This window comes from Felis catus, chromosome D1, assembly GCF_018350175.1.
Source record: "Felis catus isolate Fca126 chromosome D1, F.catus_Fca126_mat1.0, whole genome shotgun sequence".
NCBI lineage: Eukaryota > Metazoa > Chordata > Mammalia > Carnivora > Felidae > Felis > Felis catus.
In genome coordinates this window covers 55,324,559-55,338,680 of record NC_058377.1, presented here as the reverse complement: position 1 = coordinate 55,338,680, position 14,122 = coordinate 55,324,559, and the positions used below count along the sequence as shown (strand labels likewise).

Below are 14,122 nucleotides of genomic sequence, written 5' to 3'. Positions count from 1 at the left end.
TTGGGACACCTTTTTCCGATTTCTAGGTGAAATGATCTGTATAGGCTAGCAGCAGTCCTGTTCGTGGGAAGGATCTTTATCATTAGTTTTGAACTATATTGAAGTACCTTTCTACTCCAAGCCTGGGTGATTTGCAAAGCAAAAGCCAGTAACTTTTCAATAAAGCATTTATGATCTATAAATGCACAGCATTCTCAACTTTAGGAGCTCTAGAGTAAACACGTGAACCTTCCAGCTTCACACAACAAGGAGGAACAGGTCAGAAACAAAAAAACGTACTACGTGAGCCATCGTATGCCTATGGCTTCTGTCTTTGGCAATGGCTAAAGTGCCATCTGCAAGATGTAAAACGTAACGAGAATTTCCCACATCTCGCTTAGTATTACAAACAATAACTTTTCAAATATTAGCTTTCCTAGCCAGACTGGCTAGAATGGGTAGTTTGAATCACTGCTGACCATCTGGTAGATTCTCCAACTAGTTCCTCCCTTGTGTGTCAGAAAGGACAGCCTTACCTGAATCAACAAGGATGGAACAGGTACACAAGAGAATTTACAAAGTGATTTGGACTCTGCTTTGTAAAAGGGATGCCTGAAAAGGGGTTGAGATTGCTTTTATTCCACCTCAGAACAGTATAAGCCTTTTTTTTTCTTTTTTTTTTTTTTTTTTTTTTTTAGAGAGAGAGTGAGCGGGGGGAAGAGGGGCAGAGGGAGAGGAAGAGAGAATCTTAAGCGGGGCTTGATCCCATGACCCCTCCATCATGACCTGAGCTGAAATCAAAAATCACTTAACCAATGGAGCAACCCAGGTAGCCCAGTGCACAACTTTCTAAAGCCACCCTGCCATACATAACGTCTACAACAGGCATTCACCATTTGAGTGACTTTTTATTGAGCTGACTGGGGTGGGTTTGTTTCCCTTGCTTTGTTTTTTCCCAGCTTTCTCTCGTGCTTCAGCCCTGGACTAGAACACAGAATAGGTCTACCTAAGTGCTAGAGAGAGCAGGACCTATCTCACCTGGTAGGGCAGCCTAGTCCCAAAATAGGGCTGATTCTCAGATGTGGAGGAAGCATAAAAAGAGGAAGAGGTTTCATTTCTGGAACCTTGCTTTGAGGGAACCAAAGAGCACTGTGCCATCCACTCCACAAACTTTGGAATGCTGTGTCCATGTTAGGTGCTAGGAGCACGTGGAGAATAAATCCTGCCCTAGGCAGCTATACTCTCGTGCCCAGGAGTGTCCCGGAGGGAGGGAACAGAGAGCTTTGGGAGTATGCACTAGGGAACTGGGGTAAGGAACACGTCCCTGAGGAGGAACATTATGTTAAGACTGAAGGGTAAGAGGAGTGAGGAAAGGAAAGACAGGCTGATCACAGCAGGGAGCAGGAGGTGAGTGTCTGGAGAGGTGAGCAGGAATTAAGTCACACAGGGCTTTCAAAGCTGCGTTGAGAACCTGAATTTGGAGAGCACCTGAAAGGGTGGAGAATGGACTTAAAGCCAGTGTGAGCACAGGGATACCAGATAGAAAACACGGTGGTCCCAATGGTAGGTAGTGGTGAAGAGCGGCACTGGGCACAGGTATGGAAGAGCAGATACAACTGAGTTCTATGGGAAGCGGCAGGATTGGGTGAGTTATCGAGGAAGTCTGGGACTGAGAGGCAGTAAAATGCTGTGGACCCGGAGCTCGGCTGAGTGATCTGAGCTGAAGGCAACTTTGGGAATCAAAGGCACACGTGATATTTGAAGGCATGAGAGGGAGATCACGGAAGGAGAAAAAGAGGATCTCAGACTGAGTCCTAGAAACCAAACTGTTTAGGGATTAGGTAGAGGGATTAGGAAGGACAGGGGCACCTCTCCAACCAAAGAGAATCACTACTCACTTGGGAGGGAATCCGGGGGTGAGAACCCAAGTTCTAGTTCCTCGGGATGCCAGAGGCCGGGCTGGTGCGGCTGTGGCTGCTGGCAGGGCTAGCTGCGTGCTCCATGTGGCACGCGGGGTAGAGGGCAGGGGCAGTCCTGACCCAACCCTGCACTGAGGCAGCAGGCTCCCAGGGGAGCCCACTGGCATTAGTCCTGACAGGGTGCAGTTACATTCTTCATGTCCTTGGTGGTGTCTAAAGTCCTGGCGTGGGCTCCCGGGCCCCCACCGAGAAGGTGTCTGCCTGCCCGTAGGCAAGTCACTTAACTTTCAACACTGGAGTCTATAGCTGTAAAACGTAGGGTTTTGTCTGAAGGGTTAAGCACCATGGTGTAGTATGAATCTAATTATAATGGGCTTTCTGAATAGGATCCTTCCTTGTAAGAGTGCCTGGCCTGGGCCTGCCAGGGGTACCTCAAAACTCGTGGGCGACCTTGAGGGGTCAACCTCTCTTCTGGATCCCGCTCGCACGACCAGCTCAACCTGGAACAAGGGGCCATCCAGCTTTCCTCCCCTTCCTGGTTGTCAGGTACCAGGCTGTGCTCACACAACCTGTTTGTCTTGGAGGTGGGGACAGTTTCCTCTGCCTTATCCCACCCGTTTTTCAGGCTAGGGTGTGGCCCAGCAAGTACCAGACTGGGACTTCTTGTACTGGATTAAAACAGCCACCTTTCGTTGTAAAGAAGAGGGCTGGAAAGGAGTTAAGGCTGTTTTAATTTTTTTTTTTTAACCTTTATTTTTGAGAGAGAGAGACAGAACATGAGTGGGGGAGGGGCGGAGAGAGAGGGAGACACAGAATCCGAAGCAGGCTCCAGGCTCCGAGCTGTCAGCCCAGAGCCCGACGCGGGGCTCGAACTCACCGACCGCGAGATCGTGACCTGAGTCGAAGTCGGACGCTTAAGCGACAGAGCCACCCACGCGCCCCTAGGCTCTTTTACTTCTTTCTCTGAACAGTTCACGCCTTTCTGAAGCCACCCTGCCACCCACATCCACTGGATACATCTCACTAGGCTCCTCGCTGGCCACTCCAGAACCTTCCTAGGGAGCTCATAGTTGCCGGCCCTAAAGTCTGTTCATTTTACTCCAATAAACCTGCCCCCATTTAACTTTTCTCCTCATTTTAATTCATTCCTAAACTTCCCCCAAAGGCATTTCTGCTGGGGGGGAAAGATGCATTTTTAGGGGGCTTGAAGAAAATGAGTTAACAAAATTATGTCATTCTGCTCACCTGGATGGCCAGCTGCTCCATGCCAGGCCCTGGACCCTTGGCCATGAGTGGGACAGGAGTTGCTCAGTGTGTGGAGAAATACAGTCGGCCCCTCTCTAGGGTTGTGCCCTTGGCCTCGTGTGCCCCAGATTTCATTGGTGCTCCCATCCTCTTTCAGACTTCACCTGCCAGCAACTTTCCAGGGAGTCTGGACTCCCCTCCTCCACCATCCCCCACTGAAACCTACACCCGAGCCCCCAGCTTCCTCCCACCACTCACTTCCCCCTCATCCTTGTTCCCTCACCCTTCTATCATCCAGCCACCCCCCCCTCCCCGCCGACCCAGGGCCCTCTAAATTAGCAGGAAGGACAAGGAGCCTGAGAGGTGAACTCTCACAGAATATCCAATAAAGCACCAATCTACGAAGACATCCCCTGCCCAATCGAGGCGGGGCCACGCCTCGCTGTCCTGTGGATCACCATCTGCCTCCAGGGTCCCCGCCTCCAGCCTTGCCCTCTCCAACAACTGTGCCACCATATGGGCTGCTGTAATGGACTCCGGAAAGCAGAGACTTGCCAAAACTTTCAAAGGATCAAGATAAAACGCCAGGTACGGTGTTCAAAGCCTTTCTCAGGCTACTTCTATCTCTGTATCTTCAACTCTCAATATTTACCCCTCCACACACATTAAGCCTGGAATGTTCCCCCAGACAAGTCCCGTTTGTTCCCACCTCTGCACGTCACCTCAGGGTGCCTGCTGGGAAAACTTTCCATCTCAAAACCCACGTGGTAGCTTAAAGGCGGCCATAAATTTTTGGAGCTCCTCCTCATCCCTTGTGTCTGGGCTGGCCCTGTGACTTGCTTTGACCAACAGAATGTGGAGGAAGTGGCATGATGCACATTCTGAAGCCCAGGCCTCCAAGGCCTTGTCGCCTCTGCCTCCGCCATCTTGGAACCCCGAGACCACCGTGCCGTGAGGCAGCCCAGGATGAAAAGGCACAAGGAGAGCGAGGCCCAGCTGTCCCAGTTGAGCACTGCCCCTAGCTTACCAGTTAACTGAATAGAGCCACATGAGAGAGCCCAGGCGGGTCCTGCGCAAGAGCCTCCCAGGAAACCCACGGAATCCTGAAAACCATACATGCTGGTTGTTTCAAGCCATTACGTTTGGGGATGGTTTGCCACGCGGCAATAGATAACTGACAGAATCCAGCTCTGCTGTGAACTCTTCTTAGCTCACTCAGGTTCCCTTCTCCAAGTCTCCTCTCTGTGTTTTGTATGCACCACATCCCTTTTTAACTATTCAATATCTGGCTCTCCCAAGAGACGGTGAGCTCTTGAGGACCAAGTCCGAGGCCGATTCACCTCTCTCCTGACCACTCACAGTGATAACGGGATGAAGCCCTTGACCATCTGCCCAATTCAGCACGCTCGGATGTCATTAATGTGTTTAGAAAATATGCCCGTACCGACATTTTACATACAATTCACTCAACAAAGACTTTAGAGCGTATCCTATGTTAACAGAACAGATCCCAGGCCCTGGAGTTGCCCTCCGTCCAGCAGGGAACACTGATCATCACAATACAGCATTATTTCAGTCAGGTATTTGCTGGAGCGTGCAGGGCAGCCGTGGGTGGAGTCAAGAAAACCATAAGAGATGGCATTTAGCTTCATGGCAAAAGGTTAAGCAGTCACTGTAGGAAGGAAGCTTATAGCTGTCCCCTACTTCACCCTCCCTCCAAGGAGGAGGAAGGAGGTCATGGATTGGTCAGATTCAAGACCACTGAACTGAGCCACAGTCCTGGGGGTCGGGCCTCCGCATGTGAAAGAAGGAGGTTAAAGTCTGGGGACGGCTCCTGTGTATTTCTTCTCTCTCAGATACTCAAGGTAAGAGGGGGGCTTGGGCTGCTTCCCATCGGCGAGGAGGTGCATTTTCTCCCCTCCTCACGCCCCTCCCCCTAGAGGGTGAAGCAAGAACCAGAGGGAGGAAGGGGCAGGGGAAGGAACCAGGACAAAGCTTCCGAGTTAGGGCTCCATGCCTGAGTGCCTACCATATCCGCTGTGCACATATTCCCCAGGAATACCTTAAGGTGGTAGGGGGCTGGTGGATGACCCAGGAATCCGTGTTCCATTCAGCCGTCTCGGCATCAAACCAGAGGAGGGAATAACCAACAGGAACTTTGCCTGTTCCTGGGAAAATAAAGAGAACCCCAGGCAGAGTGAATGGCATTGCAAAGGAAAGCAAACTTACGTGTAGAGCAATAAACAGAGAAAGAAGGGCGGTGAGAGGGTCACAGAGGAACTTCAGATAATCCTACGCCGCTCAGTAAACTTTCTTGTGTTAGCTAATTGCTAATATTACTATAGTCCCCATTTACTGCACACCGTGTATAAGTCAAAGTGCCTTATACGGATCAACTCATTTCATCCCCTGAGGCACCGAGATAAATTAACTTGCCCACGTTCCCACAAATGAGGAACCTGGGGTTCTAAAGGGATACCTAAGTGGCAGGTGTGTCCTCTTTTCCCACCTTTGCCACTCAGCAGCCATGGTAACAAGGACACATGTTCCACTGAGCTGGTCGTACCAGGTTTCCTGCACGAGGTGGTACTTGAGCTGAGTCCTGAGAGACAGGGGATCGGGGCCAGCAGAGCCCCTGAGAGCCTGAGGTGGGAGCACCCCAGGAGAGCTGGAAGAGCGCATTGAGAAAAGGGGGGAAGTCCAGCAAAAAGAACGACAGGGGACACCCAAAGTTTCACGGCGGCCGCATCCAAGAACAGGGTGGGGCAAACCAGCGCCACCCTCAGGATTAGACCACGGCCCACCATGCTCCTTACTCATATGGAAAAGCGGCCAGGATTCAGCTTCCTGGATGAGCGTTATCAAAGTAAATGCAAGTTTCCTTGACACGAGAATTACTTTTTCTTTCGCGAAATGGTTCTGGGCGGAGAGAAAAAAGACAGGGAGTGCTTTTCCAATTTTGTTTTGAACTAGCGTTTGTATGGCCCTTCGGCGTCAGTAATATTATTTTCTCGCTCGCTGTGCCGCCGAGAGACGGGTGTTAACTTTCTCAATTTTTCAGTTGGGGAAACGACCTCTCACAAAGGCACACAGCTAGTGGAAGCAGCCGGCTCAAGCCCAGCTCCTCAGGCTCCAAAGTCTATTCTCATTCGTTCTTTTAGTCTTTCGTTCACTGAGAAGAAAAATGTGTCGCCTGCCACAAATGTGCCAGGAACAGGATAAGCCACTGAGCGTATCGCAATGACAAAACGGACTTGGGCCATCTCACTGTCTCTCCCGTCTCAGGGCATCAAACACTGAAGCAGGAATTCAGGAGGAGCTACAGGATCCTACGTCTAGTATTTCCAATGGGACTCAGTGATGACACCCATACTTTTGCAGGGTTCTCTCACTTTTTTGGGTAGTTATCGGTACCTCCATTATTTCACCGAACACCTGCTTTGTGCCCATCTCGCGCTAGACGTGGTGCAGGGACTATATAAGACGCAAACGCTAGAGCACAATTCAATCCGGTAACACCTACGACGTGCAAATGACTCAGTCTGAAGATATTTGTTGAGCACAGGCTTTGGCAAAGTATCTGTTCGACAAAGATTGACTGGCACCCCTGATAATCATAATAGGTAACCTCTGCTGAGCACCTACCGTGTGCCGAGTAGCATGCCAAATTCTTTATACACATTGCCATTTAATCATCATGGTGAACAACACAGATGTCATACCTGCCCTCAAGATGCTTACAGACTAGGGAGGAAGATACACTTTTTTTTTTTTTTTTTAATTTTCTTTGAAAGAGAGGCAGAGGGGCGCCTGGGTGGCTCAGTCGGTTAAGCGTCCGACTTCAGCTCAGGTCACGATCTCACGGTCCGCGAGTTCGAGCCCCGCGTCGGGCTCCGGGCTGATGGCTCAGAGCCTGGAGCTTCCTTCCGATTCTGTGTCTCCCTCTCTCTCTGCCCCTCCCCCGTTCATGCTGTGTCTCTCTCTGTCTCAAAAATAAATAAACGTTAAAAAAAATTTAAAAAAAAAAAAAAAAGAAAGAGAGGCAGAGAGAGCAAGTGGGGGAGAGGGGCTCCATCTCATGACCGTGAGATCATGACCTGAGCTGACATCCAGAGTCGGACGCTCAACCAACTAGACCAACCCCCGGGCACCCCACAAGAAGATACACTTTAAAACAAATAATGTTCTAGTTTCCTTTGGGCGACGTTAAAGCCTAGCCAAGGACATTCCTATTCAATGGACCCAGAGGCTGAGGAGGCTGAGCAGGTGTTAAGCAGGCAAAGGAGGGAGGCGGGGGGGGGGGGCGGTCCATCCAGGCAGGGGAGCTCCAAGGTAGAAAGACATAGAAAGAGCTTTGCCAGGCTAAGGCTGTGACTTGGCTGACGGCCAGGGCAGGTGGCTGACACAAAGCTGAAGAAAAGAGCACGAGGAGTGGCATGAAATCTGCACGTTCACAGGTACCCCCAGCTACTGTGGAGGAAGGATCTGCTGAGAGCGAGAAAGCGTGTGGACAGAACTTCGGGTTAGCCTGTTGATAATGGGAATGGAAGTGGACAGGCTGATGAAACACTTAGGCGTCAAAATCAAACAGGCGTGGGTGGAGGGATGAAGAAAAGGAAGGAGTCGGTCACGGTTTGGGGCCTGAACAAAAACCACAGCGGGTTGTGGCACTCTGGAGCAATCCTGGGGACGAAGATGAGAGCTGAGGTTGCACCCAGGGTGGCCGTGGAGCACCACACAGAGGTGCTCGGTGACAGGTGGCTGGTTGGACATGTGGCGCGGGAGCTTGGAGGTCCTAAAGCAAAGGAGACGTCTAGGACAGGACCCTGGGGACCTCCCACTCTTAAAGGTGGAAAGAGGAGGAAATGACCAAAGGGAATCGAAAGACGTGGCGAAAGAAGGAGACAGAAAGCCAGAAGGGAGTGGCATCTCTTAAACAGAGACAAGTGTGTTTCAAGGACAGGAGCCGGTGCGACAGGATTTAGCAGGGAGTAAATACAAAAAAGGCTACTGTGATCTGGGATTTGTCTTGAGGGGTTCTTCATGAAAGCAGGGCTTCAGGTGCCCCTGGGCAGGCGGGGGGAGTTAGATACACAGAAAAGAGGGCCTGACCTGGCATATTCAGGGAACAGAAAATAATACCAGCATGAAGAAAAAAAAGGAGTGGGGTCAGAGGATGCCAACGAGGTTATAATATCGCTGGCTGGCCACTTTATGCTCATTTAATGCTCCCAACAACCCTGCACAGTAGGAATCTACTAGCCCTTTCTTACAGAGAACACTCAGTCCTAGAGATCTGAAGTGACGTGTTCAAGAGGACACATTAAGTGGTGATGCCAGAATTTGACGTGTGTCTGAGTCCATTGCTGTCACCTCAGGCTTCCTTGACTAAGGTGGCAAAGGAGGAAATAAATCAGAGAGGGGCAGGGCTGACAGGGACAGAGAGGAGGGAATAAGGGTGGAGAGATTTGGATGCAGAAACTCCAGGGTATGGAGTCTGGATATAAGTTGAGGGTGGGGAGAGTCCGGGCTTCTGGCTGGAGTAACTGAGTGGATGGTGATGCCATTTACTGAGGTAGGGAAGCAGGATAGAAATTCACAGGACGATGAAGATTTTGGCTTTGACGTGAGTTCGCTGAGCCTGGGTGGATTCGCCGGGGGGGGGGGGGGGGATGTCAGGAGACAGTGAGATTCTGAAGGTCAGAACACTCCAGACTGTGGGAGACGTGAGATGCTTTGGGGGTAATCTCGAATTGTGGTTTGCCCTTAACCTTGTAGCAGCAAAGTTGAGAAGGGGCTGGTTCCGGGAGAGACGTGATGGGGCAAGGGTGCCCTTCTGCTGACGCCGAAGATGGCTCCTGGCTCACCTCTGACTCGGTTTCCCCCACAGATGGCTTTTCCCTGCCGCAGGTCCCTGAATCCTAAGACTCTGACCTTCTTTCTGGTGGGTGTGAGTTTCTTGGCCCTGCACCTATGGTTCCTCCAAGCCTCCAGGTCCCCGCAGGAGACCATGTGGGACGGATCCGTCGAGGCCACCCCTGCTGCTCCTGTGGCCGCGCAGCCGTGGCTGTTCAGCCCGTGTGTGGCCAACGACTCGGCCAACGCCACGGACGACTTCGAGCAGCTGCCGCAGCGCATCCAAGACTTCCTGCGGTACCGCCACTGCCGCCACTTTCCCCTGCTCTGGGACGCGCCGGCCAAGTGCGCGGGCCGGCGCGGGGTCTACCTGCTGCTGGCGGTCAAGTCGTCGCCCGCCAACTACGAGCGGCGCGAGCTCATCCGCCGCACCTGGGGGCAGGAGCGCCTGTACGGCGGGCGGCAGGTGCGGCGCCTCTTCCTGCTGGGCACGAGCCCGCCCGAGGACGCCGAGCGCGCCGAGCGGCTGCAGGCGCTGGTGGGGCTGGAGGCGCGCGAGCACGGCGACGTGCTGCAGTGGGCCTTCGCGGACACCTTCCTCAACCTCACGCTCAAGCACGTGCACCTGCTCGACTGGCTGGCGGTGCGCTGCCCGCACGCGCGCTTCCTGCTCAGCGGCGACGACGACGTCTTCGTGCACACGGCCAACGTGCTCGGCTTCCTGGAGGCGCAGCGGCCCGACCGCCACCTCTTCGCCGGGCAGCTCATGGACGGCTCGGTGCCCATACGCGACAGCCGGAGCAAGTACTTCGTGCCGCCGCAGCTCTTCCCCGGGCCGGCCTACCCGGTGTACTGCAGCGGCGGCGGCTTCCTCCTGTCCAGCCGCACGGTCGGGGCCCTGCGCGCGGCCGCCCTCGACACCCCGCTCTTCCCCATCGATGACGCCTACATGGGCATGTGTCTGAAGCGCGCGGGCCTGGCGCCCAGCGGCCACGAGGGCATCCGGCCCTTCGGCGTGCAGCTGCCCGGCGCCCGGCAGCCCTCCTTCGATCCCTGCCTGTTCCGCCAGCTGCTGCTCGTGCACCGCTTCGCGCCCTACGAGATGCTGCTCATGTGGAAGGCGCTGCACAACCCCGGGCTGAGCTGTGGCCCGGATCACAGGGTCTCCTGAGGACGGGTGGGGCGTACTGGGGGAGGGTGAGCAGCCCCCCACGTGATGCGTCCCGCGCTGAGAGCGCATCTTTCCTGCTCTGGATACCTTCTATCCCACCCAGCTCGGTGCACCCGAACCCCAGCTGCACACTGGAATCACCTGGGTGGGGGTGGGGCGGGGGCGGGGGTTGCAAAAGCCTGGCTCCTGGCCCCACCTCCAGAATCTCTGATTGTGTTGGTGCCGGGTGTCCCCGGATACCTAGGTATTTTTTAAGTTCCTCGGGTGATTCGAGTGTGCAGCTAGGAATGAAGCCCGCTGGGCAAGGGAGGTCAGTTGCCCCTCCAAACGCGGCTCCACTGCCCCCTCTAGGAGCCTGCCGGGGCCCGCTCCTGCCCTGAGTCCATGTGGGCAGTGGAACAAGGGAGGGGTGAGGAGCCGGGGTCTGATGTCTCCTCTTGGGTACGATACACGAGTTGTCACGTCCATCGGTTCCGCCACAAGTGAGTAGACACGCGGCTCAGTGAGGACAGTGACTGATCCAGGGCCACGTGGTCATTCCCAGTCAACACACCATTGTGGTCCCCTCCACGCCCACCGACCACAGCTGATGGCCGCCTCTAGTGGTCTCGACTATGCACACCAGCGCCACCAGCCCTCCCGCCCAGAGGGCAGAGACAGGCTCCCTGCCGGTGTCTGGGCCTGAGGGTTGGTCAGCCTTGGGGAACCAGGCTGGGGGGTTCAGGGTGGCGTCAGCGTGGGGGTCAGCAATGGTGAAACCATGCAAGACAGTGATAGGGGAATCTGGACACTATTTGGGAAGCCCATGGAGGGCGACGTACAGAACTGTGTTGGGGGTGGGAGATCAGATTAATAGCCTTGAGGGACAATGGTTAGGGAGTGTGCGGAGGTGACTGGAGTCGTGGATATCAGTTAGGGGGCCGAGGGATCAGTGATCGGGACTCTGTGATCTCCAGGAGCTTTCAGTCATCCTGGCAAAGTAGGAGGATGAAGAAAACGGCCTAAGGGTGAGGCAGAAATGTGTATCAAGGTCCCAGCTGGGGGAGACGGACAAGAGGGAATGACTTCAGGAAGGAAGGAGCCCAGATAGGAAGTCAGGAGGCTGACCAAATGCCTTCCCTGCCCTTAGGACAAGGTCCGTTCCTCCCCACCGGCAGACTCATCCGGGCGGAACCACTCACGCTGTCCTTTCTTGGGCTCCCTCCTCCCTCTGCGCTTCTGCACAAGCACCGATCCCTTTACGGGAAGTGTCTTTGAACCACCACCGTCCCTGTCTCTTGCGTCATGCAGGATGCCTGCGGGGGAGGCTGCCAGCTGTCTGCCAAAGTCTGCTACTCCCTCCCTCCTGGGCACACACCTAGACTACACTCCCCAGCCTCCCTGGCATTTGGGCATGGCCATGTGACCAGGCTCTTTGATGAATGTGGTGTGGACGCCATGAGGACCGCACTTGAACCCTGCCGCACCTGTGCTCCCCTTCCCTTTCCCCTGGATTGGAACATGGATCGGCACGTGACCCCGCTCTGACCTTGCAGGTGAGGACAACCCTCCAGGCCTACCTCAAAACGAAGGACTGCTCTACCCAAAATGTCCTAGTGCCGAGGTTAAGAAACCTCTTTTTCCCTCTGCAACAACCCGGAGTCCACCCTGAATCTCCAACAGACCTTCACTCAGCTCCCGATGCGTATCCACCTGCCTCAGTGGTCACCTCAGCTTGGATGTGCGGCAGGCACACCTCAGGCCTGCCTCTCCCCCCATGTTCCCATCTCAGTAAATGGCACTGTCATCCCTCGACCTGTCCACGCCAGGAAGGGGGCGTTGCATCTCAAACTCTCCTTCTGTCTCCTACCCCATCCGGTCAATCACCAGGTTGGTCTTACCTCCAAAATATCTCTCCAGTCAGTTCTTGTCGGTCCATCTTCTCCATGGCACCAGATGGCCTGGGTTACCACCAGCTCTTATGTGGGCCTCAGCCAGGGCCACCTAGGGATGCACTCTCCGCCCTACAGCAGCCAAAAGGCAGATCTGGTCATAATTGGGCCCCCTCTCAAAATCCAGCCCTATTGTCCTCAGATACAAAGCAAATGCTTTCTGAGATGGGCGGTTTGACCTGCTTTCCTTTGACTTCTCCGACTTGATTTCTCCCCACTCTGCTGGGGCCTCTTGAGGTTCTGTGTACTCTCTCTGGCCCCTGGGCCTTCCAACAAGCTGTTCCCCTGCCTGAAACACTTTTCCACTCTCGCTTCATTTGATATAAGCTTCAGATATAAGATAAAGTGTCACTTCCTTGGAAAAGCCTTTCCCAACCCCCTCCTAGTCCCGGGGCACAGAGCTCCTCGCCCTACCTAGTTATAGCTCTGTGAATTCCCAGAACCCCCAGCATCTGCTGCTGTGCCTGGAACAGTGCTGTATTAGTTTCCCACTGCCGCTGGGACAAATTACCACAAACCTGGGCACTTAAACCCACGCAAATGTATTGTCTTACAGCTCTGTAGGTCGGAAGTCCAACACAGGCTTCATGGGGTTAAAAACCAAGGTGTTATCAAGATTGTATTCCTTACTGGAGCTCTAGGGGAGAATCTGCTTCTTGGCCTTTTCCAACTTCTAGAGGCCCCTTCCTCCATCCTCAAAACCAGCATTCTTGCATCTCTAACCCTCCTGCTCCTCCTTCCACTTTTAAGGACATTGGACCCAGTTGGATAATCCAGGATTATCTTCCTGCCTTAAGATCAATTGATCAGCAACCTTCATTCCCCCTCAACCTTATTTCCCTGTCCCTACTTAACCTAACCTATTTATAAGCTCCCCGGATTAAAGCGTGGACTAGGGCCATTATTCTTCCCACCACGGTGTCCAATAAATATTTGTCGAATAAATGAACAATAATTAAATAATAAGCTAAAATTACTAGATGAGCAAATGTGCTTCCTTCACACAGACCTCCCCGGGGCAGACTCTCGTGCTAGACAATTATCATTAATCCTGAATTCCCTTCTCCTTTCTCCCATTTACCAAGAGCTTGTAACAGACAAGAAAATGAGAATGCTGAGGCCAGGAGAAGACACCTTCCTTATTCTCTAGAAAGTCTGAATTCTGTGCCCTGACGACTTCCTCCCACTTCCCTGACAAGCAGATGGATTATCCCCACTTTACAGGTAAAGACATTGCTGTGCCCCTCCAGGGTCCTGGTCACCCTGTCTGGGTCCCGGTGTCCCTCTGGGTCCTGGCCACCCCGTCTCTGAAGCCGAGCTGCTCTCGTCATCAGGCGCAGCGAAAAGCAGCAGCCCGCAGAGCCCTGGCACCACCTGTGTCACCTGGCCCTCAGAGCCACCTGGGCGCCACTCACCCCGCTGGTTTCCTCAGGCTCTTGCGACCCACAGCCACCAGGGGGCGCGCCCCGCACACGTTTTCTGCGCGCAGGCTGGCTGCAGGTCCTTGGGTACGCGTAAACCTGGGTCCTGGGACCTGTGCTCCCAACCACCGACCCGACCCGACCCGACCGTTATGGCCAGCGCTAATTGACAAGGACCACATAAGCAGAGAAGCTGATGGGCTTGTCTCACAAACATACATGCGAAATCCTACATAAAATGCCATCAGACGGAGCGTGACGATACGTAAAAAAGCATAATATATCAGCATCTAGATGGGTTTATCCCAGAAATTCCAAGTGGTTTATTTAGTATTAGAAAAGCAATCAAGGGGTGCCTGGGTGGCTCAATAGTTGAGCCAAGGACTCTTGACATTGGCTCAGGTCGTGATCCCAGGGTCGTGGGATGGGTCCACCCATTGGGCTCCGTGCTGAGCGTGGAGCCTGCTTAAGATTCTCTCTCTCTCTCTTTCTCTCTCTCTCTCTCTCCCTCTGCCTCTCTCCCCTGCTCAGGCTCTCTTTCTCTAAGATAAAAAATAAAGAAATAAAAGTGAAAAAAGCAATCAGAATGTATGGATAAAA

General features: G+C 53.5%; 1 protein-coding gene across 1 annotated transcript; it reads left to right on the top strand.

The window, feature by feature from the left end:
* Positions 1–8,816: 8,816 nt before the first annotated feature.
* Positions 8,817–10,257, top strand: B3GNT6 (UDP-GlcNAc:betaGal beta-1,3-N-acetylglucosaminyltransferase 6). Its single transcript, XM_023238988.2, has one exon. The coding sequence runs from the start codon at positions 8,995–8,997 to the stop codon at positions 10,168–10,170; it is 1,176 nt and encodes a 391-aa protein (XP_023094756.1). The 5' UTR covers positions 8,817–8,994; the 3' UTR covers positions 10,171–10,257.
* Positions 10,258–14,122: the final 3,865 nt, after the last annotated feature.